Source organism: Vipera berus, assembly GCF_964194415.1.
Source record: "Vipera berus genome assembly, chromosome: Z".
Classification (NCBI taxonomy): Eukaryota; Metazoa; Chordata; class Lepidosauria; order Squamata; family Viperidae; genus Vipera; species Vipera berus.
In genome coordinates this window covers 132,291,618-132,308,994 of record NC_138205.1, presented here as the reverse complement: position 1 = coordinate 132,308,994, position 17,377 = coordinate 132,291,618, and the positions used below count along the sequence as shown (strand labels likewise).

Genomic DNA, 17,377 nt, shown 5'->3' with positions numbered 1-17,377 from the left:
ATAGAATAGAATAGAATAGAATAGAATAGAATAGAATAGAATAGAATAGAATAGAATAGAATAGAATAAATAGAGTCGAGTCGAGTCGAGTCGAGTAGAATAGAATAGAATAGAATAGAATAGAATAGAATAGAATAGAATAGAATAGAATAGAATAGAATAGAATAAAAAATATGGAATGGAATGGAATGGAATGGAATGGAATGGAATGGAATGGAATGGAATAGAATAGAATAGAATAGAATAGAATAGAATAGAATAGAATAGAATAGAATAGAATAGAATAGAATAGAATAGAATAGAATAGAATAAATAGAGTCGAGTCGAGTCGAGTCGAGTAGAATAGAATAGAATAGAATAGAATAGAATAGAATAGAATAGAATAGAATAGAATAGAATAGAATAGAATAAAAAATATGGAATGGAATGGAATGGAATGGAATGGAATGGAATGGAATGGAATGGAATAGAATAGAATAGAATAGAATAGAATAGAATAGAATAGAATAGAATAGAATAGAATAGAATAGAATAGAATAGAATAGAATAGAACAGAATAGAACAGAATAGAACAGAATAGAATAGAATTTAGGATATAGTATATAGAATGGAATATAGAATAGAATAGAATATAGAATAGAATAGAATAGAATAGAGTAGAGTAGAGTAGAGTAGAGTAGAGTAGAGTTAGAGTAGAGTAGAGTAGAGTAGAGTAGAGTAGATTGGATGAGTAGATTGGGGCCCAATCCGCTTTTTAAACGCACAACACACACACACACACACACACACAGAGGGGCGCGTCGAAAGGAAGAAAGAAAGAGCACGTTTCTCCCTCTTTTCCAGCCTTTTCCTTTTATTGCATTTTTTTTCCTTCGGGGTTAATTTCACACATGAGATGGGTCAAGAGGCTCCTTGGGGTCCACCTTGGATTGGGGGACCCCAGGAGGTGAGATCGGGGGGGGGGCTAATCCCCTTCGCTCGAGCGTTCCTCCGACTCCGAGAAGCTCTGGCTCGAAGTCCCGTTGTGGGTCTCCTGTCCGGGTGGAGCCACCAAAGTCCCGTTGTCGATCTCCGGTCCGGGTGGAGCCACAATGGTCAACCAGGAATAACAACCTCGGCAGGTAGGCCTGGGGCCAATCCGCTTCCTCCCTCGGCGCGGGATCAAGGATTCCCGTTTGGTCCTCACGTACAGCCTTGTCTCAAGCTGCAGGGGAAAAAGACAGCTGGCTGGGGGATTCTGGGAGGGGAAGTCCTCCCCTCTTAAGGCGTGCCGGCTGGGGAATTCTGGGAGTTGAAGTCCAGCCCTATTAAAGCATGATGACTGGGGGATTCTGGCAGTGGAAGTCCTTCCCTCTTAAAGGATCCCGGCTGGGGGATTCTGGGAGTTGAAGTCCTCCCCTCTTAAAGGATCCCGGCTGGGGGATTCTGGGAGTTGAAGTCCTCCCCTCTTAAGGCATGCCGGCTGGGGAATTCTGGGAGTTGACGTCCAGCCCTATTAAAGCATGATGACTGGGGAATTCTGGGAGTTGAAGTCCTCCACTCTTAAAGCATGCTGGCTAGGGGATTCTGGGAGTGGAAGTCCTCCCCTTAAAGCAGGCCGGCTGGGGGATTCTGGGAATCGAAGTCCTTCCCTCTTAAAGCAGGCCGGCTGGGGGATTCTGGGAATCAAAGTCCTTCCCTCTTAAAGCAGGCCAGCTGGGGGATTCTGGCAGTGGAAGTCCTCCCCTCTTAAGGCAGGCCGGCTGGGGGATTCTGGGAATCAAAGTCCTCCCCTCTTAAAGCAGGCCGGCTGGGGGATTCTGGGAATCAAAGTCCTCCCCTCTTAAAGCAGGCCGGCTGGGGGATTCTGGGAGTGGAAATCCTCCCCTCTTAAAGCAGGCCGGCTGGGGGATTCTGGGAATCAAAGTCCTCCCCTCTTAAAGCAGGCCGGCTGGGGGATTCTGGGAATCGAACTCCTCCCCTCTTAAAGCAGGCCGGCTGGGGGATTCTGGGAATCGAAGTCCTCCCCTCTTAAAGCAGGCCGGCTGGGGGATTCTGGGAATCGAAGTCCTCCCCTCTTAAAGCAGGCCAGCTGGAGGGCTCCAAAGAACGGCTTCCAAAGAACTGGTGATTCTCAACCTCCGCGAGGTTGAGACGGGGTAGACGTCTACTCCCAGAATTCCAGGCGGGTTGTCAAAACGGTCAAAGACGGTGGCTCGAGCAGGGGGTTGGACTAGATGACCTCCGAGGTCCCTTCCGGCGCTGAGTTTCTAGGATGACCCTTCCCTTCCTCCACTCATGTTCACGCCTACTCGTAAGAAAGGGCCTTACGGAGAGTGACCGCGTCCCAAGAGTAGGGTTGGGGCAGAGCGGAGGAACCCTTCAAATTCTCCCCCACCCTCCCCTTCCAGCTCCTCCACCGCGTAACATACCAACTTGCCAAATTCCAGGGTTGGCAGGGTGAAAGCCTCCGTTAGGTTGAAAATGGCCGTCTCCGGCTCTCTACCCTGCAGAAAGCGAAAGGGACGTTAAGAGAGCTGAGGAGGCTCGTGGGAATGCCCTCTGTTCTGTTCTCTTCGGTTGCGTTCTGTCCCGTTCTGTATCATCTCATCATCTGTTCCTCTCTGCTTCCAACCAATCGTCCCTCAGTCTACTGTCTCTGTGGCCATCCGTATCTGTCTCTCTCTCCGTCGCTCGCTCGCTCGCTCGACCTGGTCAATCTACCTCCCTCCGTCATCTTTTTCTTTCTTTCTTCTATCCGTCTATCGCTTATCTATCTCCATCGTCTATCTATCCAATTGTCTCCATCCATCCTTTCTTTTTCTTTCTTTCTATTTCCATCCATCATGTATCTGTCAGTCTATCTCCCTCCATCCATCATCTCTCTATCTCTCTCTCCATCCATTTCTTTCTTCCTCTTTCTTTTTCTTTCTCTTTCGTTCTATCTACCATCTATCTATCATCTATCTATCATCTATCTATATGTCAGTCTCTTCATCCATCCATCATCTCTATCTCTTTCTCCATCCCTTCCCTTCCTTCCTTCCTTCCTTCCTTCCTTCCTTTTCTTTCTTTCTTTTCTTTTTCTTTCTTTCTTTTTCTCTTTTTCTTTATATCTATCTATATCTATCTATCTATCTATCATCTATCTATCTATCATCTATCTATCTATCATCTATCTATCTATCATCTATCTATATGTCCTCTCTTCATCCATCCATCATCTCTATCTCTTTCTCCATCCCTTCCTTCTTTCTTTCTTTCTCTTTCTTTCTTTCTTTCTTTCTTTCTTTCTTTCTTTTTCTTTCTTTCTCTCTTTTTCTTTATTTCTATCTATCTATATCTATCTATCTATCTATCATATATCTATCTATCATATATCTATCTATCATGTATCTATCTATCATCTATCTATATGTCCGTCTCTTCATCCATCCATCATCTCTATCTCTTTCTCCATCCCTTCCTTCTTCTTTCTTTTCTTTCTTTCTTTCTTTCTCTTTCTTTCTTTCTTTCTTTCTTTCTTTTTCTTTCTTTCTTTCTTTCTTTCTTTCTTTCTCTTTTTCTTTATTTCTATCTATCTATATCTATCTATCTATCTATCTATCATATATCTATCTATCATCTATCTATCTATCATCTATCTATATGTCCGTCTCTTCATCCATCCATCATCTCTATCTCTTTCTCCATCCCTTCCTTCTTCTTTCTTTCTTTCTTTCTTCTTTCTTTCTTTCTTTCTTTCTTTCTTTCTTTCTTTCTTTTTCTCTTTTTCTTTCTTTCTATCTATATCTATCAATCTATCTTTCTATATCTATCTATCTCTATCATCTATATTTATTTATTTATTTATTTATTTTATTACATTTATATACCGCCCTTTCCCGAAGGACTCAGGGCGGTTTACAGGGTGATTAAAAAACCAAAATACAAAAGTTAAAAACAAATTTTAAATTTTTTATATGTCTGCCTATCTCCATCCATCCATCTCTCTCTCTCTCCATCTCTCTACCTCCAATCATCTGATCTGATCTATCTATCTATCTATCTATCTATCTATCTATCTATCTATCTCTATCATCTGTCTGCCTATCTCCATCCATCCATCCATCTCTCTCTCTCTCTCCATCTCTCTACCTCCAATCATCTGATCTGATCTGATCTATCTATCTATCTATCTATTTATCTATCTATCTATCTATCTACATCATCTGTCTGCCTATCTCCATCCATCCATCTCTCTCTCTCCATCTCTCTACCTCCAATCATCTGATCTGATCTGATCTGATCTGATCTGATCTATCTATCTATCTATCTATCTATCTATCTATCTATCTATCTATCTATCTCCATCATCTATCTATCTATCTATCTATCTATCTATCTATCTATCTATCTATCTCTATCATCTGTCTGCCTATCTCCATCCATCCATCCATCTCTCTCTCTCTCTCCATCTCTCTACCTCCAATCATCTGATCTGATCTGATCTATCTATCTATCTATCTATCTATCTATCTATCTATCTATCTCTATCATCTGTCTGCCTATCTCCATCCATCCATCCATCTCTCTCTCTCTCTCCATCTCTCTACCTCCAATCATCTGATCTGATCTGATCTATCTATCTATCTATCTATCTATCTATCTATCTATCTATCTATCTATCTATCTATCTCTATCATCTGTCTGCCTATCTCCATCCATCCATCCATCTCTCTCTCTCTCTCCATCTCTCTACCTCCAATCATCTGATCTATCTATCTATCTATCTATCTATCTATCTATCTATCTATCTCTATCATCTGTCTGCCTATCTCCATCCATCCATCCATCTCTCTCTCTCTCTCCATCTCTCTACCTCCAATCATCTGATCTATCTATCTATCTATCTATCTATCTATCTATCTATCTATCTATCTATCTATCTATCTCTATCATCTGTCTGCCTATCTCCATCCATCCATCCATCTCTCTCTCTCTCTCCATCTCTCTACCTCCAATCATCTGATCTATCTATCTATCTATCTATCTATCTATCTATCTATCTCTATCATCTGTCTGCCTATCTCCATCCATCCATCCATCTCTCTCTCTCTCTCCATCTCTCTACCTCCAATCATCTGATCTGATCTATCTATCTATCTATCTATCTATCTATCTATCTATCTATCTATCTTTATCATCTGTCTGCCTATCTCCATCCATCCATCCATCTCTCTCTCTCTCTCCATCTCTCTACCTCCAATCATCTGATCTGATCTATCTATCTATCTATCTATCTATCTATCTATCTATCTATCTATCTATCTATCTCCATCATCTGTCTGCCTATCTCCATCCATCCATCTCTCTCTCTCCATCTCTCTACCTCCAATCATCTAATCTAATCTATCTATCTATCTATCTATCTATCTATCTATCTATCTATCTATCTATCTATCTATCTATCTCTATCATCTGTCTGCCTATCTCCATCCATCCATCCATCTCTCTCTCTCTCTCCATCTCCATCACCTCCAATCATCTAATCTAATCTAATCATCTAATCTAATCTAATCTAATCTAATCTAATCTAATCTAATCTCTAATCTCCTTTCCATTGCAGGCTCCGGCAACGTCTGCACTTACCAGCCTCAGCACCGAGAACCCGCCGGGCTGAAAGGTGCCATTCAAACACGTCCTGCACTTTCGCTTCTGCGGGTGGAGAGGAGGAGAAAGTCAGGCTCACATGCTCGTCTGAAAGGGTGGGTCTCCTCGCTCGAGCAAGGGGGTTGGACTAGATGACCGCCCGAGATCCCTCCCGGCTCTCCTTTGCTCCGATTCTGTCAGGCTCTCCTCGCTCGAGCAAGGGGGTTGGACTAGATGACCGCCCGAGATCCCTCCCGGCTCTCCTTTGCTCCGATTCTGTAAGGGTCTCTCCTCGCTCGAGCAAGGGGGTTGGACTAGATGACCGCCCGAGATCCCTCCCGGCTCTCCTTTGCTCCGATTCTGTAAGGGTCTCTCCTCGCTCGAGCAAGGGGGTTGGACTAGATGACCGCCCGAGATCCCTCCCGGCTCTCCTTTGCTCCGATTCTGTAAGGGTCTCTCCTTGCTCGAGCAAGGGGGTTGGACTAGATGACCGCCCGAGATCCCTCCCGGCTCTCCTTTGCTCCGATTCTGTAAGGGTCTCTCCTCGCTCGAGCAAGGGGGTTGGACTAGATGACCGCCCGAGATCCCTCCCGGCTCTCCTTTGCTCCGATTCTGTAAGGGTCTCTCCTCGCTCGAGCAAGGGGGTTGGACTAGATGACCGCCCGAGATCCCTCCCGGCTCTCCTTTGCTCCGATTCTGTAAGGGTCTCTCCTCGCTCGAGCAAGGGGGTTGGACTAGATGACCGCCCGAGATCCCTCCCGGCTCTCCTTTGCTCCGATTCTGTCAGGCTCTCCTCGCTCGAGCAAGGGGGTTGGACTAGATGACCGCCCGAGATCCCTCCCGGCTCTCCTTTGCTCCGATTCTGTAAGGGTCTCTCCTTGCTCGAGCAAGGGGGTTGGACTAGATGACCGCCCGAGATCCCTCCCGGCTCTCCTTTGCTCCGATTCTGTCAGGCTCTCCTCGCTCGAGCAAGGGGGTTGGACTAGATGACCGCCCGAGATCCCTCCCGGCTCTCCTTTGCTCCGATTCTGTCAGGCTCTCCTTGCTCGAGCAAGGGGGTTGGACTAGATGACCGCCCGAGATCCCTCCCGGCTCTCCTTTGCTCCGATTCTGTAAGGGTCTCTCCTCGCTCGAGCAAGGGGGTTGGACTAGATGACCGCCCGAGATCCCTCCCGGCTCTCCTTTGCTCCGATTCTGTAAGGGTCTCTCCTCGCTCGAGCAAGGGGGTTGGACTAGATGACCGCCCGAGATCCCTCCCGGCTCTCCTTTGCTCCGATTCTGTCAGGCTCTCCTCGCTCGAGCAAGGGGGTTGGACTAGATGACCGCCCGAGATCCCTCCCGGCTCTCCTTTGCTCCGATTCTGTAAGGGTCTCTCCTTGCTCGAGCAAGGGGGTTGGACTAGATGACCGCCCGAGATCCCTCCCGGCTCTCCTTTGCTCCGATTCTGTCAGGCTCTCCTCGCTCGAGCAAGGGGGTTGGACTAGATGACCGCCCGAGATCCCTCCCGGCTCTCCTTTGCTCCGATTCTGTAAGGGTCTCTCCTCGCTCGAGCAAGGGGGTTGGACTAGATGACCGCCCGAGATCCCTCCCGGCTCTCCTTTGCTCCGATTCTGTAAGGGTCTCTCCTCGCTCGAGCAAGGGGGTTGGACTAGATGACCGCCCGAGATCCCTCCCGGCTCTCCTTTGCTCCGATTCTGTAAGGGTCTCTCCTTGCTCGAGCAAGGGGGTTGGACTAGATGACCGCCCGAGATCCCTCCCGGCTCTCCTTTGCTCCGATTCTGTAAGGGTCTCTCCTCGCTCGAGCAAGGGGGTTGGACTAGATGACCGCCCGAGATCCCTCCCGGCTCTCCTTTGCTCCGATTCTGTAAGGGTCTCTCCTCGCTCGAGCAAGGGGGTTGGACTAGATGACCGCCCGAGATCCCTCCCGGCTCTCCTTTGCTCCGATTCTGTAAGGGTCTCTCCTCGCTCGAGCAAGGGGGTTGGACTAGATGACCGCCCGAGATCCCTCCCGGCTCTCCTTTGCTCCGATTCTGTCAGGCTCTCCTCGCTCGAGCAAGGGGGTTGGACTAGATGACCGCCCGAGATCCCTCCCGGCTCTCCTTTGCTCCGATTCTGTAAGGGTCTCTCCTTGCTCGAGCAAGGGGGTTGGACTAGATGACCGCCCGAGATCCCTCCCGGCTCTCCTTTGCTCCGATTCTGTCAGGCTCTCCTCGCTCGAGCAAGGGGGTTGGACTAGATGACCGCCCGAGATCCCTCCCGGCTCTCCTTTGCTCCGATTCTGTCAGGCTCTCCTTGCTCGAGCAAGGGGGTTGGACTAGATGACCGCCCGAGATCCCTCCCGGCTCTCCTTTGCTCCGATTCTGTAAGGGTCTCTCCTCGCTCGAGCAAGGGGGTTGGACTAGATGACCGCCCGAGATCCCTCCCGGCTCTCCTTTGCTCCGATTCTGTAAGGGTCTCTCCTCGCTCGAGCAAGGGGGTTGGACTAGATGACCGCCCGAGATCCCTCCCGGCTCTCCTTTGCTCCGATTCTGTCAGGCTCTCCTCGCTCGAGCAAGGGGGTTGGACTAGATGACCGCCCGAGATCCCTCCCGGCTCTCCTTTGCTCCGATTCTGTAAGGGTCTCTCCTCGCTCGAGCAAGGGGGTTGGACTAGATGACCGCCCGAGATCCCTCCCGGCTCTCCTTTGCTCCGATTCTGTCAGGCTCTCCTTGCTCGAGCAAGGGGGTTGGACTAGATGACCGCCCGAGATCCCTCCCGGCTCTCCTTTGCTCCGATTCTGTAAGGGTCTCTCCTTGCTCGAGCAAGGGGGTTGGACTAGATGACCGCCCGAGATCCCTCCCGGCTCTCCTTTGCTCCGATTCTGTAAGGGTCTCTCCTCGCTCGAGCAAGGGGGTTGGACTAGATGACCGCCCGAGATCCCTCCCGGCTCTCCTTTGCTCCGATTCTGTCAGGCTCTCCTTGCTCGAGCAAGGGGGTTGGACTAGATGACCGCCCGAGATCCCTCCCGGCTCTCCTTTGCTCCGATTCTGTAAGGGTCTCTCCTTGCTCGAGCAAGGGGGTTGGACTAGATGACCGCCCGAGATCCCTCCCGGCTCTCCTTTGCTCCGATTCTGTAAGGGTCTCTCCTCGCTCGAGCAAGGGGGTTGGACTAGATGACCGCCCGAGATCCCTCCCGGCTCTCCTTTGCTCCGATTCTGTAAGGGTCTCTCCTCGCTCGAGCAAGGGGGTTGGACTAGATGACCGCCCGAGATCCCTCCCGGCTCTCCTTTGCTCCGATTCTGTCAGGCTCTCCTCGCTCGAGCAAGGGGGTTGGACTAGATGACCGCCCGAGATCCCTCCCGGCTCTCCTTTGCTCCGATTCTGTAAGGGTCTCTCCTCGCTCGAGCAAGGGGGTTGGACTAGATGACCGCCCGAGATCCCTCCCGGCTCTCCTTTGCTCCGATTCTGTAAGGGTCTCTCCTCGCTCGAGCAAGGGGGTTGGACTAGATGACCGCCCGAGATCCCTCCCGGCTCTCCTTTGCTCCGATTCTGTAAGGGTCTCTCCTTGCTCGAGCAAGGGGGTTGGACTAGATGACCGCCCGAGATCCCTCCCGGCTCTCCTTTGCTCCGATTCTGTCAGGCTCTCCTCGCTCGAGCAAGGGGGTTGGACTAGATGACCGCCCGAGATCCCTCCCGGCTCTCCTTTGCTCCGATTCTGTAAGGGTCTCTCCTCGCTCGAGCAAGGGGGTTGGACTAGATGACCGCCCGAGATCCCTCCCGGCTCTCCTTTGCTCCGATTCTGTAAGGGTCTCTCCTCGCTCGAGCAAGGGGGTTGGACTAGATGACCGCCCGAGATCCCTCCCGGCTCTCCTTTGCTCCGATTCTGTAAGGGTCTCTCCTTGCTCGAGCAAGGGGGTTGGACTAGATGACCGCCCGAGATCCCTCCCGGCTCTCCTTTGCTCCGATTCTGTCAGGCTCTCCTTGCTCGAGCAAGGGGGTTGGACTAGATGACCGCCCGAGATCCCTCCCGGCTCTCCTTTGCTCCGATTCTGTAAGGGTCTCTCCTTGCTCGAGCAAGGGGGTTGGACTAGATGACCGCCCGAGATCCCTCCCGGCTCTCCTTTGCTCCGATTCTGTAAGGGTCTCTCCTCGCTCGAGCAAGGGGGTTGGACTAGATGACCGCCCGAGATCCCTCCCGGCTCTCCTTTGCTCCGATTCTGTCAGGCTCTCCTTGCTCGAGCAAGGGGGTTGGACTAGATGACCGCCCGAGATCCCTCCCGGCTCTCCTTTGCTCCGATTCTGTAAGGGTCTCTCCTTGCTCGAGCAAGGGGGTTGGACTAGATGACCGCCCGAGATCCCTCCCGGCTCTCCTTTGCTCCGATTCTGTAAGGGTCTCTCCTTGCTCGAGCAAGGGGGTTGGACTAGATGACCGCCCGAGATCCCTCCCGGCTCTCCTTTGCTCCGATTCTGTAAGGGTCTCTCCTCGCTCGAGCAAGGGGGTTGGACTAGATGACCGCCCGAGATCCCTCCCGGCTCTCCTTTGCTCCGATTCTGTCAGGCTCTCCTCGCTCGAGCAAGGGGGTTGGACTAGATGACCGCCCGAGATCCCTCCCGGCTCTCCTTTGCTCCGATTCTGTCAGGCTCTCCTCGCTCGAGCAAGGGGGTTGGACTAGATGACCGCCCGAGATCCCTCCCGGCTCTCCTTTGCTCCGATTCTGTAAGGGTCTCTCCTCGCTCGAGCAAGGGGGTTGGACTAGATGACCGCCCGAGATCCCTCCCGGCTCTCCTTTGCTCCGATTCTGTAAGGGTCTCTCCTCGCTCGAGCAAGGGGGTTGGACTAGATGACCGCCCGAGATCCCTCCCGGCTCTCCTTTGCTCCGATTCTGTAAGGGTCTCTCCTTGCTCGAGCAAGGGGGTTGGACTAGATGACCGCCCGAGATCCCTCCCGGCTCTCCTTTGCTCCGATTCTGTCAGGCTCTCCTTGCTCGAGCAAGGGGGTTGGACTAGATGACCGCCCGAGATCCCTCCCGGCTCTCCTTTGCTCCGATTCTGTAAGGGTCTCTCCTTGCTCGAGCAAGGGGGTTGGACTAGATGACCGCCCGAGATCCCTCCCGGCTCTCCTTTGCTCCGATTCTGTAAGGGTCTCTCCTCGCTCGAGCAAGGGGGTTGGACTAGATGACCGCCCGAGATCCCTCCCGGCTCTCCTTTGCTCCGATTCTGTCAGGCTCTCCTTGCTCGAGCAAGGGGGTTGGACTAGATGACCGCCCGAGATCCCTCCCGGCTCTCCTTTGCTCCGATTCTGTAAGGGTCTCTCCTTGCTCGAGCAAGGGGGTTGGACTAGATGACCGCCCGAGATCCCTCCCGGCTCTCCTTTGCTCCGATTCTGTAAGGGTCTCTCCTTGCTCGAGCAAGGGGGTTGGACTAGATGACCGCCCGAGATCCCTCCCGGCTCTCCTTTGCTCCGATTCTGTAAGGGTCTCTCCTCGCTCGAGCAAGGGGGTTGGACTAGATGACCGCCCGAGATCCCTCCCGGCTCTCCTTTGCTCCGATTCTGTCAGGCTCTCCTCGCTCGAGCAAGGGGGTTGGACTAGATGACCGCCCGAGATCCCTCCCGGCTCTCCTTTGCTCCGATTCTGTCAGGCTCTCCTTGCTCGAGCAAGGGGGTTGGACTAGATGACCGCCCGAGATCCCTCCCGGCTCTCCTTTGCTCCGATTCTGTAAGGGTCTCTCCTCGCTCGAGCAAGGGGGTTGGACTAGATGACCGCCCGAGATCCCTCCCGGCTCTCCTTTGCTCCGATTCTGTCAGGCTCTCCTTGCTCGAGCAAGGGGGTTGGACTAGATGACCGCCCGAGATCCCTCCCGGCTCTCCTTTGCTCCGATTCTGTCAGGCTCTCCTTGCTCGAGCAAGGGGGTTGGACTAGATGACCGCCCGAGATCCCTCCCGGCTCTCCTTTGCTCCGATTCTGTAAGGGTCTCTCCTTGCTCGAGCAAGGGGGTTGGACTAGATGACCGCCCGAGATCCCTCCCGGCTCTCCTTTGCTCCGATTCTGTCAGGCTCTCCTCGCTCGAGCAAGGGGGTTGGACTAGATGACCGCCCGAGATCCCTCCCGGCTCTCCTTTGCTCCGATTCTGTAAGGGTCTCTCCTCGCTCGAGCAAGGGGGTTGGACTAGATGACCGCCCGAGATCCCTCCCGGCTCTCCTTTGCTCCGATTCTGTCAGGCTCTCCTCGCTCGAGCAAGGGGGTTGGACTAGATGACCGCCCGAGATCCCTCCCGGCTCTCCTTTGCTCCGATTCTGTCAGGCTCTCCTCGCTCGAGCAAGGGGGTTGGACTAGATGACCGCCCGAGATCCCTCCCGGCTCTCCTTTGCTCCGATTCTGTCAGGCTCTCCTCGCTCGAGCAAGGGGGTTGGACTAGATGACCGCCCGAGATCCCTCCCGGCTCTCCTTTGCTCCGATTCTGTAAGGGTCTCTCCTCGCTCGAGCAAGGGGGTTGGACTAGATGACCGCCCGAGATCCCTCCCGGCTCTCCTTTGCTCCGATTCTGTAAGGGTCTCTCCTCGCTCGAGCAAGGGGGTTGGACTAGATGACCGCCCGAGATCCCTCCCGGCTCTCCTTTGCTCCGATTCTGTCAGGCTCTCCTCGCTCGAGCAAGGGGGTTGGACTAGATGACCGCCCGAGATCCCTCCCGGCTCTCCTTTGCTCCGATTCTGTAAGGGTCTCTCCTCGCTCGAGCAAGGGGGTTGGACTAGATGACCGCCCGAGATCCCTCCCGGCTCTCCTTTGCTCCGATTCTGTCAGGCTCTCCTTGCTCGAGCAAGGGGGTTGGACTAGATGACCGCCCGAGATCCCTCCCGGCTCTCCTTTGCTCCGATTCTGTAAGGGTCTCTCCTCGCTCGAGCAAGGGGGTTGGACTAGATGACCGCCCGAGATCCCTCCCGGCTCTCCTTTGCTCCGATTCTGTAAGGGTCTCTCCTCGCTCGAGCAAGGGGGTTGGACTAGATGACCGCCCGAGATCCCTCCCGGCTCTCCTTTGCTCCGATTCTGTAAGGGTCTCTCCTTGCTCGAGCAAGGGGGTTGGACTAGATGACCGCCCGAGATCCCTCCCGGCTCTCCTTTGCTCCGATTCTGTAAGGGTCTCTCCTCGCTCGAGCAAGGGGGTTGGACTAGATGACCGCCCGAGATCCCTCCCGGCTCTCCTTTGCTCCGATTCTGTAAGGGTCTCTCCTCGCTCGAGCAAGGGGGTTGGACTAGATGACCGCCCGAGATCCCTCCCGGCTCTCCTTTGCTCCGATTCTGTAAGGGTCTCTCCTCGCTCGAGCAAGGGGGTTGGACTAGATGACCGCCCGAGATCCCTCCCGGCTCTCCTTTGCTCCGATTCTGTAAGGGTCTCTCCTTGCTCGAGCAAGGGGGTTGGACTAGATGACCGCCCGAGATCCCTCCCGGCTCTCCTTTGCTCCGATTCTGTCAGGCTCTCCTCGCTCGAGCAAGGGGGTTGGACTAGATGACCGCCCGAGATCCCTCCCGGCTCTCCTTTGCTCCGATTCTGTAAGGGTCTCTCCTCGCTCGAGCAAGGGGGTTGGACTAGATGACCGCCCGAGATCCCTCCCGGCTCTCCTTTGCTCCGATTCTGTCAGGCTCTCCTCGCTCGAGCAAGGGGGTTGGACTAGATGACCGCCCGAGATCCCTCCCGGCTCTCCTTTGCTCCGATTCTGTAAGGGTCTCTCCTCGCTCGAGCAAGGGGGTTGGACTAGATGACCGCCCGAGATCCCTCCCGGCTCTCCTTTGCTCCGATTCTGTAAGGGTCTCTCCTCGCTCGAGCAAGGGGGTTGGACTAGATGACCGCCCGAGATCCCTCCCGGCTCTCCTTTGCTCCGATTCTGTAAGGGTCTCTCCTTGCTCGAGCAAGGGGGTTGGACTAGATGACCGCCCGAGATCCCTCCCGGCTCTCCTTTGCTCCGATTCTGTAAGGGTCTCTCCTTGCTCGAGCAAGGGGGTTGGACTAGATGACCGCCCGCGATCCCTCCCAGCTCCGTCCGTCCTCGGATTCTGTCAGGGTCTCCTGCAAGGAGGAGGGGGTTGGACTAGATGACCGCCCGAGGACCCTCCCGGCTCTGCCCCTTCCACGATTCTGTAAACGGTTCCTGCTGGAGGAGGGGGTTGGACTAGATGATCTCCAGGATCCCTCCCAGCTCTGCCCTTCTATGATTCTGGAAGGGACCCTGGAGGTCATCTAGTCCGACCCTCCGCTCGAGCTTGAGACCCTTACAGAATGACAGAGCTGGAAGGGACCCTGGAGGTCATCTAGTCCGACCCTCCGCTCGAGCTTGAGACCCTTACAGAATGACAAGAGCTGGGAGGGACCCTGGAGGTCATCTAGTCCGACCCCCCGCTTGAGCAGGAGACCCTTACAGAATGACAGAGCTGGAAGGGACCCTGGGGGTCATCTAGTCCAACCCTCCACTCGAGCTTGAGACCCTTACAGAATGACAGAGCTGGAAGGGACCCTGGGGGTCATCTAGTCCATCCCTCTGCTCGAGCTTGAGACCCTTACAGAAGGACAAGAGCTGGAAGGGACCCTGGAGGTCATCTAGTCCGACCCTCCACTCGAGCTTGAGACCCTTAGAGAATGACAGAGCTGGAAGGGACCCTGGAGGTCATCTAGTCCAACCCTCCACTCGAGCTTGAGACCCTTAGAGAATGACAGAGCTGGAAGGGACCCTGGAGGTCATCTAGTCCGACCCCCCGCTTGAGCAGGAGACCCTTACAGAATGACAGAGCTGGAAGGGACCCTGGGGGTCATCTAGTCCAACCCTCCACTCGAGCTTGAGACCCTTACAGAATGACAGAGCTGGAAGGGACCCTGGGGGTCATCTAGTCCATCCCTCTGCTCGAGCTTGAGACCCTTACAGAATGACAGAGCTGGGAGGGACTCTGGAGGTCATCTAGTCCAACCCTCCACTCAAGCTTGAGACCCTTAGAGAATGACAGAGCTGGAAGGGACCCTGGAGGTCATCTAATCCAACCCCCTGCTCGAGCAGGAGACAGCGCCCACCCCTGGATCCGAAGGATCGTCTGATCTCTCGTCTCCACTTAAACCCCTCTGACCTTCTCATCCCCCCTTTGGACACCCACCCACCCCCCAAGGACGCTCACCTTCTTCACCTGGGCGGCCGTCGCCCCCAAAGCTAAGAGGATGCCCAAGATCAGCCAAAGGTGCTTCATGCTCGGTGTTGTTTCTCTGCTCTTTGACCTGGGAAGCCAGCGGTGACTCCGATCCCGTGACTCGGTCCCTCCCCTGAGTTAGCTCCAATCTCTTCCTCCCATCGACCGGAATCTGGCTGGAAGGAGAGTTGTTTACCGCCCGGGATGGTCACCAGAGAGCGACGCAAGAAGGGAACGGTGGCCGCTCGGTCAAAGAAAAAACGTTCGTTCTTCTGCAGATGCGAACAGAAGACCGGATCACTGAAGACGAGAGTTGGGAAGGGTCCTCGGAGGCCATCTAGCCCAACCCTCTGCTCGACCAGGGAGATCCTTACAGAGTGACAGAGTGGGAAGGGACCTTCCAGGTCTTCTAGCCCAAACCCCTCCTCCAGCAGGAAACCATTACAGAATGAGAGAGTGGGAAGGGGACCTTAGAGGTCATCTAGTCCAACCCCCTGCTGCAGAAGGAGAGCCTTCTCTCCTCCACCTCCGAATCACGAGAATTGAGAGGGAGCTTGGAGGTTATCTAGTCCAACCCCCTGCTCCAGGAAGAGACCCTTTTCTCCTCCACCTCCGAATCACGAGAATTGAGAGGGAGCTTGGAGGTCATCTAGTCCAACCCCCTGCTCCAGCAGGAAACCATTACAGAATGAGAGAGTGGGAAGGGGACCTTAGAGGTCATCTAGTCCAACCCCCTGCTGCAGAAGGAGAGCCTTCTCTCCTCTTCCTCCGAATGACAGAGTTGGGAGGGACCTCAGAGGTCTTCTAGTCCAGCCCCCCCTGCTCGAATAGGAGAACCTTACCGAATGACAAGAGTTGGAAGGGACCTTAGAGGTCTCCTAGTCCAACCCCCTCCCCAAGCAGGAAACCATTACAGAATAAGAGAGTTGGAAGGGACCTTAGAGGTTTTCTAGTCCAGCCCCCTGCTCAAGAGGAAGCCACTACAGAATGACGGAGGGGGAAGGGACCTTAGAGGTCTTCTAGTCCAGCCCCCTGCTTGAACAGGAGACCTTTCCAGAAGTAAAGAATCAGAGAGCTGGATGGGATCCTGGAGGTCTTCTAGTCCAACCCGCACACGCACCCCTCGAGCAGGAGACCCTTCCAGAATGATAGAACCACAGAGTGGGAAGGGACCCTGGAGGTCATCTAGTCCAGCCCCCTGCTCCAGCAGGAGAGACCCTTCTCTCCTCCACCTCCGAATCACGAGAATTGAGAGGGAGCTTGGAGGTTATCTAGTCCAACCCCCTGCTCCAGGAAGAGACCCTTTTCTCCTCCACCTCCGAATCACGAGAATTGAGAGGGAGCTTGGAGGTTATCTAGTCCAACCCCCTGCTCCAGGAAGAGACCCTTTTCTCCTCCACCTCTGAATCACGAGGATTGGGAGGGACCCTGGGGTCATCTAGTCCAACCCCCTGCTCCAGCAGGAGAGACCCTTCTCCTCCACCTCCGAATAACGAGAATCGAGAGGGAGCTTGGAGGTCATCTAGTCCAACCCCCTGCTCCAGGAAGAGACCCTATTCTCCTCCACCTCCGAATCACGAGGATTGGGAGGGACCCTGGAGGTCATTAGTCCAACCCCCTGCTCCAGCAGGAGAGACCCTTCTCTCCTCCACCTCCGAATAACGAGAATTGAGAGGGAGCTTGGAGGTCATCTAGTCCAACCTCCTGCTCCAGCAGGAGAGACCCTTCTCTTCTCCACCTCCGAATAACGAGAATTAAGAGGGAGCTTGGAGGTCATCTAGTCCAACCCCCTGCTCCAGGAAGAGACCCTTTTCTCCTCCACCTCCGAATCACGAGGATTGGGAGGGACCCTGGGGGTCATCTAGTCCAGCCCCCTGCTCCAGCAGGAGAGACCCTTCTCTCCTCCACCTCCGAATCACGAGAATTGGGAGGGAGCTTGGAGGTCATCTACTCCAGCCCACCCCCGCTGGAGCAGGAGTTGGAGGGCACCCTGGAGGTCTTCCTAGTTCACCCCTGTTGACTTGGCCATCCCTGCTTTCTCTCCCGGCCTGTCTTCTCTCCCCTTCAGTGTCTTGACTGCTGCTTTTTTATTAATTCTTCCTGGCTTCTAACGGGATGCTGGAAAGGAAACCGGCGTTCGAAGGGCGGCTGGGTCGTTGCTTGCGAGTCTGCGTTGCCTTCAGACATCCCCCCTCACCCGCCCGCCCTTTCCGGTTGTGTGAAAGTAGAAAGGCAGCTGGATCTCTCCCTCTCCGCCCTGCCCCTCTCTTTCGGAGCAAATTTTGGCAACAACTGTAAAGGAAAAAAGAAGGTAAGGGGGTGGGGGTGGGGGGTGAAGCCAGGAGTGGGGAGGGTGTGTGTGTGGACAGATTGGGAGGGGGGGGAAAGGAGTTGGAGACCCCTGAGGTCAGAGCCTACCTAGAAGGCCTCTGAGGTCGCTTCCCACTCGGTAATTCTGTAAGGATCTCCTGTTCGCCCCGGGGGTTGGGCTAGATGACCTCTGAGATCCCCTTCCAACTCTCATTCTGCAAGGATCTCCTGTTCGCGCCGGGGGTTGGGCTAGATGACCTCCGAGGTCCCTTCCAACTCTCATTCTGTAAGGATCTCCTGTTCGACCCGGGGAG

The 17,377-nt window shown here is 53.7% G+C and overlaps 1 protein-coding gene across 1 annotated transcript; it reads right to left on the bottom strand.

Annotated features, from left to right (window-relative positions):
* Positions 1–845: 845 nt before the first annotated feature.
* On the bottom strand, positions 846–15,356 carry LOC308678089 (uncharacterized protein). Its single transcript, XM_081344942.1, has 4 exons — positions 14,745–15,356; positions 5,611–5,676; positions 2,412–2,486; positions 846–1,204 (listed from the first exon to the last, which is right to left on the bottom strand). Exons 1-4 carry the CDS (start codon positions 14,811–14,813, stop codon positions 965–967), a joined length of 450 nt encoding a protein of 149 aa, XP_081201068.1. The 5' UTR covers positions 14,814–15,356; the 3' UTR covers positions 846–964.
* Positions 15,357–17,377: the final 2,021 nt, after the last annotated feature.

Excerpts from the sequence above, each read along its gene's own strand:
- LOC308678089 (XM_081344942.1), bottom strand. The coding sequence starts at position 14,813 with ATGAAGCACCTTTGGCTGATCTTGGGCATCCTCTTAGCTTTGGGGGCG. Across the intron at positions 2,487-5,610 it reads GGTTCTCGGTGCTGAGGCTG|GGTAGAGAGCCGGAGACGGC; the intron begins GTAAGTGCAGAC and ends CGCTTTCTGCAG. Across the intron at positions 1,205-2,411 it reads CCCTGGAATTTGGCAAGTTG|CTTGAGACAAGGCTGTACGT; the intron begins GTATGTTACGCG and ends TTTCCCCTGCAG.